Here is an 18,655-nt window from a genome sequence, read left to right as displayed (position 1 = left end):
GACAGGTATACACTCGCACACAACACATATCCATCCACACATATACACACACACAAGCAGACATATTTAATGCCACCCATTCCATATCAAACGGTCCCTTCCCTACAGCCTACGCCTTCGTGGCAAACGAAAACCTACACATCGACTCAGCCAATGAACACACACGTCAACTCCTACCCCAATCAAAGTCCTCAATCTTTCCTCTCCCACATCCACACCGGCTGTTCAGAGCATCCTCCTACAGGCCAACCGCAAATTAGAACAGCATGCCACCCTCCACTTCAAAAAAACTATCCAAACTCCTGGTTTCCCACCTCTGGAAAGGCAACTCATTCACCCTCCACAACCGTTCCAACAAACCTCAACCTCCTCTCATTGCACACAGACCCAGTCTCTCCCATCTACTCAATCTCCCACTTCCAGCTCCACTCCCCCCAACACCTCAAAATTCTAGTCAACACAATCTGGAATCACAACACCCCAATTCAGTAGTTAACCTTTCCTCCAAACCTCTCTCCCAATCCGAAACCTCTGTTCTATCCAAAGGCCTCGCCTTCAGCCCCACTCCCAGATTCAACCAAACTGCCGTTGTCACAGATTTACTGTCCTACACTCGTAGTCTCTGCTGGAAATATCACTTTGCCACGAAGAAAAATAATCCTGATCCCACTCCTAATAATCCAACTCCCCAAGACACTATCCAAATTGAACCCTGCCTGGAACAGTTCCGTCCTCCATCACAGAGGGACCCACCTCCTCTTCCTGAAAATCACCCTCTCCAAACCTTCCAGGAATTTCTCACTTCCAGCCTTGCCTCTCAATCTTTCTTGAAAAACCTTAATCCTACTCCCAACATCACCACAGCCGAAGCACAGGCTATCCGTGATCTGAAGGCTGACCAATCCATCATCATTCTTCTGGCTGACAAGGGTTCCACGACCGTGGTACTTGACTGTCGGGAGTATGTGGCTGAGGGACTGCGTCAGCTTTCAGACAACACTACATACAAAGTTTGCCAAGGTAATCCCATTCCTGATGTCCAGGCAGAGCTTCAAGGAATCCTCAGAACCTTAGGCCCCCTACAAAACCTTTCACCTGACTCCATCAACCTCCTAACCCCACCGACACCTCGCACTCCTACCTTCTACTTACTTCCTAAAATTCACACACCCAAACATCCCGGCCGCCCCATTGTAGCTGGTTACCAAGTCCCCACAGAACGTCTCTCTGCCTACGTAGATCAACACCTTCAACCCATTACATGCAGTCTCCCATCCTTCATCAAAGACACCAACCACTTTCTCGAACGCCTAGAATCCTTACCCAGTCTGTTACCCCTGGAAATCATCCTTGTAACCATTGATGCCACTTCCCTATACACAAATATCCCACACGTCCAGGGCCTCGCTGCAATGGAGCACTTACTTTCACTCCGATCACCTGCCACCCTACCTAAAACCTCTTTCCTCATCACCTTAGCCAGCTTCATCCTGACTCACAACTTCTTCACTTTTGAAGGCCAGACATACCAACAATTAAAGGGAACAGCCATGGGTACCAGGATGGCCCCCTCGTATGCCAACCTATTTATGGGTCGCTTAGAGGAAGCCTTCTTGGTTACCCAGGCCTGCCAACCCAAAGTTTGGTACAGATTTATTGATGACATCTTCATGATCTGGACTCACAGTGAAGAAGAACTCCAGAATTTCCTCTCCAACCTCAACTCCTTTGGTTCCATCCGATTCACCCGGTCCTACTCCAAATCCCATACCACTTTCCTTGACATTGAACTCCATCTGTCCAATTGCCAGCTTCACACATCCGTCCACATCAAACCCACCAACAAACAACAATACCTCCATTATGACAGCTGCCACCCATTCCATATCAAACGGTCCCTTCCCTACAGTCTAGGCCTTCGTGGCAAATGAATCTGCTCCAGTCCTGAATCCCTGAACCATTACACCAACAACCTGAAAAAAGCCTTCGCATCCCGCAGCTACCCTCCCGATCTGGTACAGAAGAAAATAACCGGTGCCACTTCCTCATCCCCTCAAACCCAGAACCTCTCACAGAAGAACCCCAAAAGTGCCCCACTTGTGACAGGATTTTTCCCAGGACTGGATCAGACTCTGAATGTGGCTCTCCAGCAGGGATACGACTTCCTCAAATCCTGCCCCAAAATGAGATCCATCCTTCATGAAATCCTCCCCACTCCACCAAGAGTGTCTTTCCGCCATCCACCTAACCTTCGTAACCTCTTGGTTCATCCCTATGAAATCCCCAAACCACCTTCCCTACCCTCCGGCTCCTACCCTTGTAACTGCCCCCGGTGTAAAACCTGTCCCATGCACCCTCCCACCACCACCTACTCCAGTCCTGTAACCCGGAAGGAGTACACGATCAAAGGCAGAGCCACGTGTGAAAGCACCCACGTGATTTACCAACTGACCTGCCTACACTGTGACGCTTTCTATGTGGGAATGACCAACAACAAACTGTCCATTCGCATGAATGGACACAGGCAGACAGTGTTTGTTGGTAATGAGGATCACACTGTGGCTAAACATGTCTTGGTGCACAGCCAGCACATCTTGGCACAGTGTTACACCGTCCGGGTTATCTGGATACTTCGCACTAACACCAACCTATCCAAACTCCGGAGATGGGAACTTGCCCTTCAGTATATCCTCTCTTCCCATTATCCACCAGGCCTCAACCTTCGCTAATTTCAAGTTGCTGCCACTCATACCTCACCTGTCATTCAAAAACATCTTTGCCTCTGCACTTCCGCCTTGACTGACATCTCTGTCCAAACTCTTTGCCTTTAAATATGACTGCTTGTGTCTGTATATGTGTGGATGGATATGTGTTGTGTGCGAGTGTATACCTGTCCTTTTTTCGCCCTAAGGTAAGTCTTTCCGCTCCCGGGATTGGAATGACTCCTTACCCTCTCCCTTAAAACCCACATCCTTTCGTCTATCCCTCTCCTTCCCTCTTTCCTGCCGAAGCAACCGTAAAAAAAAGTACATATACTTTGAATTGTCAGAAAATTTATTTGCTGTTCTACAAGGTTCAATTTCTGGCTGAAAGTAATGTTATATTTCTTGAACACGTGGTAGCAGAATTGTGGCTCTCACTACCCAACCCAGTTAGTGACAAGGAAGCTACTTCAACATGACTGGCATACATCTGAGCTTTGAAGTCCTGAAGCAAGTAATTAAGTGATACTGGAAGTTTGAGAATATTGCTGCGGTTCAGAGATAGTGGAGAAGTGAGCATGTAGTGCCTCGAGAATTTCAGGGTCTTCAACCGTCTCGAACACTCGATATTTTAAGTATAAGTGGGGGAGAGTGGAGCTGTGTCTACCGTGCCACCAATTTTTGTGTGTCCAGGAAGGAAGTGTATTGGGAGAATACTGCAATTGTGGCGGTCGATCAATGCAGACAAGTGTTTGCCGCTCGCGCCATAGAAGCTGTATGTGACATACAAGGAGCAACCATACATTATTCTTTGACAGTGTAATGATTGTAATTGTTATGAACAAATGAAATATGACACTTCCTGGCAGATTAAAACAGTGTGCCGGACCGAGACTCGAACTCGGGACCGTTGCCTTTCGCGGGCAAGTGCTCTACCAACTGAGCTACCCAAGGACGACTCACGCCCCGTCCTCACAGCTTTACTTCTGCCAGTACCTCGTCTCCTACTTTCCAAACTTTGCAGAAGCTCTCCTGCGAACCTTGCAGAACTAGCACTCCTGGAAGAAAGGATATTGAGAAGACATGGCTTAGCCACAGCCTGGAGGATGTTTCCAGAATGAGATTTTCACTCTGCAGCGAAGTTCTGGAAACATCCCCCAGGCTGTGGCTAAGACATGTCTTCGCAATATCCTTTCTTCCAGGAGTGCTAGTTCTCCCCGCAGGAGAGCTTCTGTGAAGTTTGGAAAGTAGGAGACGAGGTACTGGCAGAAGTAAAGCTGTGAGGACGGGGCGTGAGTCGTGCTTGGGTAGCTCAGTTGGTAGAGCACTTGCCCGTGAAAGGCGAAGGTCCTGAGTTCGAGTCTCGGTCCGGCACACAGTTTTAATCTGCCAGGAAGTTTAATATCAGCGCACACTCACTGCAGAGTGAAAATCTCATTCTGGAAATGAAATATGATTTGACTAGATACTTTTAATTCAGGTGTTAGACTTGCTAAAAGCAATAACTGTCTTTGAATTTTTGGTGGTTATTAAACTCACCACATTTTAAATATACTTAATTGTATCTGACAGTTAAAGACGTAATTGAATTGCAAGTATTTGTATACTTATGTGAGACTTGTGGAAATGGAAATACACTAGAACTGACTGAAAGTATTATGAGAGTGCCTAGTTATTTCAAGAGCAGAGGCGCAGAGAGAGAGAGAGAGAGAGAGAGAGAGAGAGAGAGAGAGAGTCTTTTTTTTAATCCCTCTAATTAGCATTATTTCTTCGAAGAAGAAGTTGTGGAGATTGATGCAGCCACATATCCAGAGAAGAGGATCGACTGTGTTTCAAGTAAGTCAATTGTAATGAAAGAAAAGGAAAGTGCACAATCCAGTTCTGCACCATTTCTCTTGTCACCAAACCGTTAAAAGTATGGTACAGAAACACTACTTGAAAGATAATGCCTTGCTAGCATCATTACATCTCCTTTAATCATAAATGGTGAGACATTTGTACTTATGATGATGCAAAAGCATGAACACAGATGATAGGACTGAACCGATAAAACATTGTTGCAAACAATGGGAAAATGTTAATTACAGAAATGTGAAAATGAAGTTTCACGATACATTGGAAACAGTCACTGGTGATCACACTCAAATGCTTCAACTGTCTACACAACTGTTACTCATAACATTCAAAGCTAGCTCTCTCTCTCTCTCTCTCTCTCTCTCTCTCTCTCTCTCTCTCACACACACACACACACACACACACACACACACAAACAAACCAGCACTTTCCAAATAATTAAATGTTGATTTCAGGTTGATAGATATGAAGACTCCACAGCTGCACAAATGATGAATTCAGGATGCTCAATAATACTGATAGCACTTAAGCAGGAAAGGTCTAAACACTAAGGCAACTTTCTCTCTTTGTGTTTAATGAGAAGTTTGCTGCAGAAAGCTGTAGAAGCACTCTACATATTCAATGAGAAGTGTGCTGGGAAAAAAATTGTAGAGGTTCACAGCTTTACAGAATTGTTTTAGTAACGGCCAGAGCTTGCAAAAAAGATGCACAGACCAATCGTGATTTTAACAATGAAATTTGACAATATAATTGTACTCATTTAACAAAATTTTGTACATAGAGAAATCTTATGATGAGTAGTTTTGAACCAACTTCTGAAATGCTTCCTGTTTCACTTGAGGTATACAATTTTATTACTTCCTGCATCAGTTATTTGTGAAGATATTTGATCATTCTTCAGTTTGATGTTATGCACAGGCTACACTATTTTTATTTAAGAATGGCAAGATAGTGAGTAAAATTGCTGACATGTTCTTGAAAAAAAAGTTAAAGAAAAAAATTATTTACATAAAAATGAATTTTTAACACACCACATTTTAAAATTGAACTAAAAAGTATAAAATACTTTCTCCTCAGCCCATACAGATACTTCCGAAAATCTGCAATAGCGAATTTTCAATAGCTATGAAAATACAGTGTACAAAAATTTTTTAAAAAATCTGATGTTTAAAAAATCGTAACTATTAAGTTATTTGAGATGCATGCGTGAACAATGTACTGTTGGAAAGAGCAAACTCTCGAGTTTTACATGGTTTCCACGAACAAGGGGAGGCCACAACGTTTGGAATGTGGATTTACTGCAAACTTCGTACACTTGTAGTACTCCATTAGGACAAAAAAATGTTTAAGCAGTAGCGCGTACTTCTCAAGCATTATTGAGAAAATTACAAGATAATTTCGATCGTCAAATATATACTTGTGCGTGGCCATTTTTACCATGAAGTAGTGGCAGTCAAGTGGTTAGCGTTCAGGCCCCATAATCGCTGGATCGAGTTCCGTTCGTCAGTCCCCCCCCCCATTGATATAATGGGAAAAATATGTGTAATCAGATGAACTTTTGTTAAGTTTACGTTATCTGGCAGTCTACAAATTTTTATTATCACAAATAATATAATACTCGTAACTACTGACTAGTAAATGACCAAAGGCATAAAGTGAGACTGAAAATGTTTGCTTGTCCGTGATCTGAGAAATCCCTTATACCTGGAAGGAGCCCGAAACTACTTGTTACCTGCAAGTTTTGACTGGCACAGACGGCTTTCAAAGAATGAGGGGATGGCCAGGCTGGAACCGGGATAAAATGGGTATCATTTGACAGTTAACTCGCATAGTAGTGAGACCTTGCTTATGTAGCAGGATGAAATAATGTATGTGCAAATTGTTCATGAAGTATAAAACCTTACATCGTGACTACAAAAATGAAAGTGTCGAGAACTGCGGACGAGGAATTTCATGAAAATTCAATCCATAGTGCAGTTGCGAAACATCAGTTGAAGGACGCGTTCATATATTGTGATAGTCTTCCTCAAGAAGCGGACGTCGTCGATACAGAAGCATCAGCAATGATTTCTGCAGATGCAATGGTGATTGGAGAAGAACTGTATCGGGCTACCATGGAAACTTCAGGAGAAAAAATACTCATTTTGATGAAGTAGACGAAAAAGATCAATTCCGTGAAGTCGAAGAAAATTCGTCCGACAATGAAGATTATGAGCTAGCGGAAAAGGCATCAAAAGGTGATTATGTTCCATTGGAGACCAAAATAAAAGTTGTCAAACTGGCGAAAGAACACCCTAAATGGAGTCTCCAAACCCTCCAGATAAAAGGGTCTAGAAGTTTGACAAGAAAAGACGAATTGAAGAGATGGGAAGAAAACATAAAATTTGGAGGATCAACGACCGATAAATATTTGCTAATCGATTCGTGGACTTATAACTGTTTCGTGGAGTCTCGCCAAAATTATCAGCAAGTAAGTGTTCATTTTTATCACTCTACATCTAATTTTCTATATCTTCAACAACCTCATTCGAAGAAATAATTATATTAATAAAATGAAACTACTGATTTTACTTTTCAGGTGGCAACCAGAAACCTACAGCAGTGGGCTTTCGTAGCTGCATGCCAATTCCAATCGGAGGACCTCATCTTCAAAGCACGGATAATAAAATTCAAATTACGGCACAGAATTCGGCACAGGAAGATCATGCGGCGTGTGAGTTCGAGGGAATTTGTGTCTGTGGAAGAAACGCTGGAAGCCGCGAGAAAGTTTCAATTGCAGACGAGGACAGTCACGCCGAATTAAAAAAAATGTTATCAATACAGACCAGACGGGTTGCCAAACAACAGAACTCTTGCCGAAAGAAATTCTAAGACCGTGTTTGTCAGAAGGCGCGATATGAATAAGGTGACAGACTCGTACAAGGCACAATAAGCGATAAATTTGCATAGCGCATTATTGCCGCTTGTGTTTCTTTGTTTGCGAGAAGCCATGAGGAAGTTTGGACCAAAGGTTCAGAACACCATTGACAAATTAACGAAAGATCTTCCGAATGTCGTTGTAACGAGTTCGAAATCCGGGAAACTTACCACGCAATTATATTACTCATTTTTTATCTAGCGTCATGCTTCCCTACATGAAGAAAGAAAAATTCTTATTAGTAATAGATTATTGGGGGGATCAAACGAATCATGGTTTGTACGATAAAATTTTCACCGTTGACAAAGGACTTGGAACAAGTACGGTTAAAGTCGTACCTCCGAAATGCATGCCAGTTTCCCAACCGTGCGCTGTTTATTTCTACAAGAAACTCAAAAATTTCACTAAGCATCTTCAAAATTGTTCTTATTTAATTGAAAGAGAACAAGAAATTGCTTCTCGTGAAGGCACTGTTAAAATACACTCGATACAGCATTATCAATTATCAGCGCCAATATTTAAGGAAATGCTGCATTATGCATGGTTTGCTTTCAAATTATCAGCTGAAAAAGAGGTTTTTAAAAATGTTGTTTTTCCATGGAAAACCTCAAAAGGCCTTGTGTATGCGGAAACATAGCATTTATTCAGTGTTGAAAGCGACGATAAACTGTACATCTTTCGAAAGCCGTCTATGCAGGTCAAAACTTGCAGGTAACAAGTAGCTTTGGGCTCCTTCCAGGTATAAGGGACTCCTCAAATCTCGGACAAGCATACATTTTCATCATCACTTTATGCGTCTATTAGTCGATAGTAATGAATATTATATTATTTTTTATGATAAAAATGTGTATACTGCCAAATAACATTGTAAATTTAATAAAAGTTCATCCGATTACACGTATTTTTCCCATTATATCAATTGTAATATAAATAGTAAAGAATATGACTGTGTTGGGGAGAAAAACGGGACTAGATCCAGCGATTATGGGGCTTGAACACTAACGACTCGGCTACAGCCACTTCATGATAAAAATGGCCACACAGGTTTATATTTGATGACCAAAATTATCTTGCGATTTTCTCAGTAATGCCTGAGAATTATGCACTATTGCTTACACATTTTGATGTCCTAATGGAGTACTACGAGTGTACGAAGTTTGCAGTAACAAACGTCGCGGCCTCCCCTTGTAAGTGGCAGCAGTGTGCACCCACTTCATTACTAGTAAAAATGGTGTCAGGGCAATAGAAAGTGTTTTGTGGTCTATGTTTTGTGCAGTGTGGGTCAGTAATAACTGTTCACCGTGACTTTTGTAGTACGTATGGTGTGGATCCTAGCACAGCACAGAGCATTAGACGATGGCACGAACAATTCCAAGAAACTGGTTGTTTTTGTTAAGGCAAATTGCCACGCTGTCCCCAAGTGTCCAACACACACGTTGAATGCATCCGCCATAGTTTCACAACGAGTCCACAGAAACCTGTTTGCCATGCAGCTCGACAGCTCAACATGCCCTCCATGTCCATCTGCCATGTCTTGTATCGACGTTTACACATGAAACCATACTAAATTCAGCTACTGCAAGCTCTTTGTGAAAGTGACAAACAACAACATGTTGAATTCTGTAATTTTGTTCTCGCCAAGATGGAGTGTTTAGTGACAAAGCAACTTTCCATATAAATGGACAGGTGAGCCGTCATAATGTGGGAATGTGGGGTACGAACAACCACATGAAGTTCTACATCATGAGAGGGACTCTCCAAAATTTAATGTATTTTGCGCATTTTCACGGGAAAAAGTGTATGGTAAATATTTCTTTGCGGAGAACACTGTTACAGGAAGCACATATCTCAATATGCCTTCCTTTTCCCACATTTGAAGACTAATTTGAATGACTTCATTTACCAGCAGGATGGGGCACTGGCATCTAGAAGTGTGGGAATTTTTAAATCAAAGAATTAACGAATGATTGATTGGTTGCACTGGACCAAATGATTCAGCCCAGCCTTACATTACTGGCCTCCAAGGTCCCTGGACCTGACTGTATGTGATTATTTCTCGTGGTGGTTTATAAAAGACTTTGTTTACTTGCCTTCACTACCAACAACAATGAACGAACTGAGACATCGCATAACGCAGCTGTGGAAGCTGTAACTCAAGACATGCTCGCTGCAGTGTGGGAACAATCTGAATACTGCATTGACATACACCGTGCATCTCAAGGGGGCACACTGAACAACTATGAAAAAACTTTCTGAGTTTCCCGTTCAACAAAAAACAAAATTCATTGTATACAAGAGCTGTTAAAAAAGTAAGGTGTCTTCAAATTGAGCAGGGAGCATACATTCGATTATCGATCTTTTTCTTTGTTATGTTGGTACAAATTTCCCGAACACATGCCCACAGTTTCAAGTGTGCAGCATACTTAATTTGCTTCTGACAGACAGAAAGGTTAGATGTGTTGTAATGCGCTCGGTGATTTTCGATTATTATAAAAAAATGGAGCAAAGAATTTGCATCAACTTTTGTGTGAAAAATGGAATCGAGTGCTCTAAAACACTTGAAATTTTGACAGTGGCATATGGTGAGTCTTCTCTAAGCAAAAAAAGTGTTTACAGGTAGTTCAAGCTCTTCCAAGATGGCCGAGAAGATGCCAATGACGAACCTCTCTCTGGACGCCCCAACACATCAACAACAGATGATAACGTCGAAGCTGTGAAGAAAATTGTTTTGGAAAATCGTTGAATTACCGTAGAGAAGTTGCTGAGGATGTTGGCATATCACTCAGTTTGTGTCATACAAATTTTTTCAGATGTTTTGCACATGAGACGTGTGTCAGCAAAGTCTGTTACAAAACTTCTTAATCTTGATCAGAAGAACCATCGCATTAGTGTCACACAGGAGCTCTTGACAGACGTCAATGATGATCCTGATGTGCTCAAAAGGGTCATAACTGGTGACAAAACATGGGTTTATGGTTATGACTACAAAACCAAAGCCCAATCGTCCCAATGGAAGCACCCAGAGAGCCAAGAACGAAAAAAGCACGCCAAGTTCAATCAAACGTTGAAATTTTTCTCACTATTTTTTTCCAATTACCCTGACGTAGCGCATCGTGAATTTTTACCTCAAGGCCGTACGGTCAACAAGGAGTATTACCTTGATGTTATACGCCATTTGCAAAGAGCAATATGCAAAAAAATGTCCGGAATTGTGGGAAAACAATTCAGGGCTTTTGCATCATGACAATCCACCTGTTCATACATCAATGCTTGCGAGAGATTTTTTTGGTCAAAACAGCACAACAATCATGCCTCAGCCACCATGTTCACTGGATTTGGCACCCTGGGACTTTTTCCTGTTCCCAAAACTGAAGAGATCTATGAAAGGGTGAAGATTTTCAACGATTGAGGAAATAAAAACTGCATCGCTGGAAGTACTCAAGGTTGTACCAAAAAGTGCTTGTGAGAAGTGCTTCGAGGATGGAAGAAGCTTTGGCACAAGTGTATTGTATCTGAGGGGGATTACTTTGAAGGGGACAACATGAATATTGATGAATAAATAAATATTTTTTCATAAAAATATAAAGTCACCTTACTTTTTGAACACACCTCGTATGTTTATTAGTTTCAGAAATATAAACATGCCAAATCAGATGATTCTTTTTGATACACCCTGTATTTCTACGATTTAAACGAAAAAACATGGGGTGCATGCAATATGTAACTGATGCACAAATAGTTCACCTCCTTATTATTCTCAAATGTGAACTTAAAAACAAAGTCTCAATTTTAGAAAGTAAGAATAAAAGTGAGCCAGATGTGAAAAAGAAGGTATCCCCACCATCACCTCTTACTCGAAATAGGTGGAGCTGGAACAAATTACAAAGATCAGCTTTCAAATATCATAAATTTCCAACGTCCGAGTGAACAATCTGAGGTTACATGAAGAAGTGCCAAAATTGGTCAATACGCTTGGAATCAAGAATTTCTCCACATCTACTAAGTAGATCGACTAACTTAACAAGTGGTATAATGTGGTCTACAAAAGCATATGAAATGAAGAAAATAATGTGAACATAAAAACTACTAGCGAATGGCAAGAAGGTAGGTTAAAAGGAGAGCATTCTAACCAAAAGACTTCTTCAAAATAAATTCCAGAAAGATATGAACACACACAAATTACGTATATAACCAAAGGTTATATAGATTTAGCCTGTCTGCTGGAAGACAAATACTGAGTGCAAACTAAGAAAATTTTGTCATACAAAAGCGTCCAAAAGAAGCTATTTTATGTTTAGGAATTACCTAAGATGCAGGCTAACTACACATTGTGTTCCTGAGAACCAAATTAATTTCTACAATAATGCGTGAGATTACCCGTGAGAACCAAAGGCATAGAAGAAAGGTAATATGATTTACCCATATCTCTATAGCAGACATCTTCTATGTCTTTGGCTCTCAGGACCAGTTTATTGTTACCTTTCTTCTATGCCTTTGGTTCTCAGGACCAGTAATTGTGTCTAATTATACACTATTGAGGTTCTTGTGCTACTGAAACACCAGACTGCATTCATTCAGCTGCTTGTCCATATGGATATATTACACCCACAAAATTTCTTCTACAAAATTATCAATTATACTGACTTATGATATCTTTAAAGGGTTGAAAATATAGTTATCTGTCTTGCATTCAAGTGTAAGGAGAAGATACATAAAAGTGTTATTTTTTATCCAACTTACTTTGACAAACAAGGCCACGTTCAATCGGCCACATGAAAAATGATGTGCATATTTCACAAGCTGTTGGAATATTGATAATTGTTAAAAGAAAACAATGTCCTGCATAAATTATTGGATCTTCCATCTTCCGCTTCTTTTCTTTTTTCCTCTTAGCTTTGCTAGGCTTTTCTTCAAGATGATTCAGATTCATAAACTCATTCATAAATCCTCGGAATGCATTTACTCCCATTGTTACTGGAAAATCCTCCTTAGTATTTTCTTGGTTACAGACAGTTTGCATTATCTGAAACAAATGAAAAAAAATTTTTAAAAAAATGGGCATCTACAGTATGAAAATCCTTGATATATACAGAAAACTTTTTTTTACAAAAAATAAGAATGCTGGTAATACATTAGAATTCTGCTTCATAGTCTGGTCAGGATATAAAGCAAGGTCAGAACTGAGCACTTTTTTCAAAACTCGATACATGCAAAAAAAATGAATTTTTTATGAAACACATTTTTTTAAATATCATGTCAAAAATACTAATTACATAAATGGGACAATTTAATATTTCCTTGCCTTTTGTAGGCACAATTCCAATCATATGTTTGACTATTCTAAAACATTCATTGTTTATTTCACAATTGAGGGACCAAGGAACCAATTTTGATAAATGAAAAAAAAGGAAGTTAATAAATTTGTTAATATACACATCCAAATTGATTTTTTCAGCTCTTTTTTTTTTCTTCAACATTAATTACGCAGGAAGTTACATTTACTATTTTATTCATAGCTGTAATTTTCACCAACTGTAGTGTATATTTTCCAGAATAAAGTTTAGTCATCAGTTGTAAATATAATTTTTATTATGCTTTACTGGTTTTGTATATATTTTCCAGAATAAAGTTTAGTTATCAGTTGTAAATATAATTTTCATTATGCTTTACTGGTTTCATATATATTTTCCAGAATAAAGTTCAGTCATCAGTTGCAAATATATTTTTTATTATGATTTACTGGTTTTGACAAATTAATTTGTCATCATCTGAAGCTCTGTGCAGTATTAGTAGATGTGATATCTTCTTTGTAGAAGCATAATGCCATGATATGTCCAGAAATGGACATATGCTTTTATATATGTGCCTTGCTGCTATCACAACAGTGTGACACATACACTGATGTGATTCAGTTACTGTAAATTGTCAACCTGTGTTTACAATAATCACACACAACAGTCATTGTCTTGGGAGAAACGTGAGAGCAATAGAGGAGCAGTGGCCGTGCAATGCCTATGACACCACGGTGACAAGAAAAAACATGTTATACATTCACTCAATTGGAATCTGTTAAATAAGACAGACTATTTGTAGACTTCATCTTTTTCAATGAACTGTTCAACTCCAGTTATCCAAACTCTGGCTACGTGTACTATTGTTCTTCCCTCCGTGAAGCTAGTGTAAGTGCAGCATGAACATTACTGGGACGACGAGCCACTGTTGCCTGGTGATAACTACCAGTCACAGTCTGTGTGTTGTGGACATGCTGACTTATGCATTGTTTTGTTTGTGAGAGCCTTTAGTCATTCACAATGCCTTCCAGAAGAAAACTTGTTGTGTTATCATTAGCAGACAAACTAAAAATTACAGAGCAATCAGATAAAGGAGTTACAGGTATACAGTTGACTGAGATGTACGGTGTTGGTCAAGCAACAATTTCAGCCCTTAAAAGGAGCAAACCTACACTTTTAAACTTCGTGTCATGCTTGGAAACAAAGATGGAAGTTTTCTAGAAAAACAAACAAAAATTTAGTAGATGCTGTTCTCTAGTTGTTTTTGCAGCAACATTCCATGGAAAACCCAATTTCAGGTCCGATTCTTTGTGATAAAGCTTAGACCTTAGTTCAAAAGTTGGTGGTTCATCCTTTAAAGGAAGTAATGGCTGGCTAAGAAATTTTAAGTGCAGGCCTGGTGTCCGTGAATTAGATATAACTAACAAGAAGTTAACAGCAGACTCCAAAGCTGCAGAAGATTCTACTGAAAAATTTAAAGCTGTAGCAGACTCCTACCAACCTGAGTTTTTGTACAATGCTCATAAACCACTCGTTTGAAAAGCTCTACCTAGAAGCACTTTAGCATCTAAAATGGAGTGTAGTGCTACAGGACATAGAGTCAGGAAAGAATGTGTTACGGTACTTACCTGCGTGAACTCTACGGGAAGCCATAAAAAAAACCTTCGGTTGATAGTGAAGTCAAAAGACAAAGAGCAATTTAAAATGCGAAAAAAACTCCTTCTCTTTTATAAAAACAAACCCAAGGCTCGGATGACTGGAGCATTGCTTACCAAGTGTTACAATGAAATTTTCATCCATGAAGTTAAAAAGCAACAAAAATCTCTTGGAAAAAGAGACAGTAAAGTGCTTTTGATTGTTGATAATGCACCAACTCATCTCACCGCAGAATTACTAGAAAGAGGGGATGGCCAGTTTACATAACTCTTTCTGCCATCAAATGTTACAAGCTTATTGCAACCATGGAACCAGTCTGTTATCGAATACATGAAACACCATTACAGAAGCAACTTTTAAGGAAACTTTAGGTAGAGAGCGAAGATGAAGGAGGTGTGTTGGGTAACCACAAAAATAAAAAAAATAAAAATAAAATTTAAAGATTGCGCTTACATGGTGGTGGAAGCTTAGAGCTTGGTTAAGGCAGTCACGTTTAAACGTGCAGCTGACGCTGAAAGGTGTATCAACTGAAGAAGAGAAGGAAAATGAGAAAAAGCAAAAAGAAGCTCAAGGAAAGGAATTGGAAGAGACAGGAGAAGATAAGATGACATGTCACTTGAGGAATTAAGAAACATTCTTTGAAACTTCCTGGATGCTCAGAAGTTAGTGCTTAAGATAGAGCAGAATAGATGGTGTGTATTTGTCAGACCATGGGTTTCAAATTCTAAATGATGAACTTATTGAAAGTGTCAAGAAGAAAGTGTCAAGCAAGAAGATGACCTTAATGTCGAACTTGAAGCAGACACAGGACAATCAGCCAGTGAAGTGTTTGCTGGCCTTGACACTGCGTTAGAGTGGACGGAGCATCAGCCCAAGTGTGACAACATGCAACTTCCCACTGTCAAGTGGAGGCATGATTTGGCTGCCCAAAAATGCATTTTCATTTCAATCACTAAAACTCTTTTTCTTTAAAAATATTTTTTTCTCCCATTTTCAACATACAGTACTGTACATACAGTACATAATTACTGTAATTAAGATACATTGACCCTTTTTTTGAAAAACATGCAATTATCCAAATTTCTGATTAACCGAATGGGTTCGAATTAAATCAAATAATTGTAGTTCTACTGTTATTGTGATGTTCCAAATGATAAAATAGGTTTGTAACAAATGATTATTATATAAAAGAGCACAACACACGATACTTTGATTGACACAAGTATCATATTTATTTTGATAACTGGATTTTGGACTTGTGCTCTGAACTTCCAGCAGTAACTGCAGCACTCAAAGAAACGAAGTTTAATCAGACGAGGTTGGCAAGTGTGCCAAAACAATAATGTGAGCAACACTGAATATAGGAAGTATTGGATCCTGATCAGACTTTACTGCACCACCCGATATCACGGTAAAGAATAAGTGGAACATTGCAAGCTCATTCTTAAGACTCTATAGAGCAATTCAAACTCAATACTTCATGTTGAAGCATTGGTCACAGTAAAATTTAATCGATACTCTAATACTGTTATACAGGGTGGTCCATTGATTGTGACTGGGCCAAATATCTCACGAAATAAGCATCAAACGAAAACACTACAAAGAACGAAACTTGTCTCTCTTGAAGGGGGAAACCAGATGGCGCTATGGTTGGCCCACTAGGTGGCGCTGCCATAGGTCAAATGGATATCAATTGCTTTTTTAAAAAATAGGAACCCCCATTTTTTATTACATATTCGTGTAGCATGTAAAGAAATGCGAATGCTTTAGTTGGACCACTTTTTTCACTTTGTGATAGATGGCGCTGTAATAGTCACAAACATATGGCTCACAATTTTAGACGCACAATTGGTAACAGGTAGGTTTTTAAAATTAAAATACAGAATGTAGGTACATTTGAACATTTTGGTTGTTCCAATGTGACACATGTACCTATGTGAACTTATCATTTCTGAGAACACGCACTCTTACAGTGTGATTACCTGTAAATACAATACCACATTAATGCAATAAATGCTCAAAATGTCCGTCAACCTCAATGCATTTGGCAATACGTGTAATGACATTCCTCTCAACAGCGAGTAGTTTGTCTTCCGTAATGTTCGCACATGCACTGACAATATGCTGACGCATGTTGTCAGGCATTGTCAGTGGATCACGATAGCAAATATCCTTCAACATTCCCCACAGAAAGAAATCCAGGGACATCAGATCCAGTGAACGTGCGGGCCATGGTATGGTGCTTTCACAACCAATCCACCTGTCATGAAATATGCTATTCAATACCGCTTCAACCGCATGCGAACTATGTGACGGGCATCCATCATGTTGGAAGTACATCGCCATTCTATCATGCAGTGAAACATCTTGTAGTAACATTGGTAGAAAATTACGTAGGAAACCAGCATACATTGCACCATTTAGATTGCCATCGATAAAATGGGGGCCAATTATCCTTCCTCCCATAATGCCGCACCATACATTAACCCGCCAAGGTCTCCGATGTTCCACTTGTCGCAGCCATTGTGGATTTTCTGTTGCCCAATAGTGCATATTATGCCGGTTTACGTTATCGCTGTTGGTGAATGCTGCTTCGTCGCTAAACAGAACAAGTGCAAAAAATCTGTCATCGTCCCGTAATTTCACTTGTGCCCAGTGACAGAACTGTACACGACATTCAAAGTCATCGCCATGCAATTCCTTGTACATAGAAATATGGTAAAGGAGCAATCAATGTTGATGTAGCATTCTCAACACCGACGTTTTTGAGATTCCAGATTCTCGCGCAAATTTGTCTGCTACTGATGTGCGGATTAGCCACGACAGCAGCTAAAACACCTACTAGGGCATCATCAATTGTTGCAGGCCGTGGTTGACGTTTCACATGTGGCTGAACACTTCCTGTTTCCTTAAATAACGTAACTATCCAGCGAACGTTCCGGACACTTGGATGATGTCGTCCAGGATACCGAGCAGCACACACAGCACACGCCTGTTGGGCATTTTGATCACAACAGCCATACATCAACACGATATTGACCTTTTCTGCAATTGGTAAACGGTCCATGTTAACACGGGTAATGTATCACAAAGCAAATACCGACTGCACTGACGGAATGTAACATGATACCACGTACTTATATGTTTGTTACTATTACAGCGCCATCTATCACAAAGCGAAAAAAGTGGTCCAACTAAAACATTCATATTTCTTTACATACTACACGAATATGTAAGAAAAAATGGGGGTTCCTATTTTTAAAAATGCAGTTGATATCCGTTTGGCCTATGGCAGCGCCATCTAGTGGGCCAACCATAGCGCCATCTGGTTCCCCCCTTCAAGCTAGACGAGTTTCGTTCTTTGTAGTTTTTTCGTTTGATGCTTATTTTGTGAGACATTTGGCCCGGTCACTATCAATGGACCACCCTGTATGTGGAGTGGTGCCAACATTTAGAACCATTTTCTGTGGGTAATTTATTTCAAGCGAACTGATTCAGGCTTGCCTAAGAAGTAGCTGTGTAAATACTCTAAACATGTACAAATTGTGAGACTAGTGCTACAGCAATCTCCGAAAGCTCTTTCAGGTAATAAACTGTTGAACTCTGAATTTCAAACAAGAATCTTAGAAGAATTCCAACAGTAGATCCATACTTTCATCCTTTTAAAATTCAAACTGTGCAACAATTACTACTAACTGATCTAAGGGAAGCAGGGGAACTGTGTATCAAATTATTGGAAACAAGGTAAAACACAAACCCAATTTGTTCTTAGACAAAGCCCATTTCCTCTCTATGTGATGTTTAAAAACAATATTTTAAACACCATGCTCAAGAAAACCTATGATTATTGTGCCAGGCACCTTTACACAACAAAGTTAGAACATGGTGTGGACTTTCTTGTAAATGGAACTCTCCTTTTATTGGTCCGTGACTGCATAGAACAATATGGCATTCTGGGTCCACATGGAAACAAACGCGGTTTGTTTATTTAATTCAAATGGTTCAAATGGCTCTGAGCACTATGGGACTTACCATCTGAGGTCATCAGTCCCCTAGAACTTAGAACTACTTAAACCTAACTAGCCTAAGGACATCACACACATTATGTCCAAGGCAGGATTCGAAACTGCGACTGTAGCAGCCACGTGGTTCTGGACTGAAGCGCAAGAACCGCTCAGTCACCTTATTTAATTATCCATACTAGTTTTGGCAAAATATCACCTTTATCAGTGAGT

At 39.9% G+C, this 18,655-nt stretch overlaps 1 protein-coding gene across 1 annotated transcript in view; it reads right to left on the bottom strand.

Annotated features, from left to right (window-relative positions):
• Positions 1-18,655, bottom strand: part of LOC126198475 (unconventional myosin-IXa-like) — a 350,557-nt gene that overhangs the window by 61,873 nt on the left and 270,029 nt on the right. The window contains exon 27 of the mRNA XM_049934833.1: positions 12,214-12,496. Within this exon, the coding sequence (XP_049790790.1) occupies positions 12,214-12,496 (283 nt within the window). The remainder of the gene's footprint in view (positions 1-12,213; positions 12,497-18,655) is intronic.

This window comes from Schistocerca nitens, chromosome 8 (assembly GCF_023898315.1).
Source record: "Schistocerca nitens isolate TAMUIC-IGC-003100 chromosome 8, iqSchNite1.1, whole genome shotgun sequence".
Taxonomy (NCBI): Eukaryota; Metazoa; Arthropoda; class Insecta; order Orthoptera; family Acrididae; genus Schistocerca; species Schistocerca nitens.
Note: the sequence above shows the minus strand (reverse complement) of the source record. Positions and strands in the feature narration are given on the sequence as shown.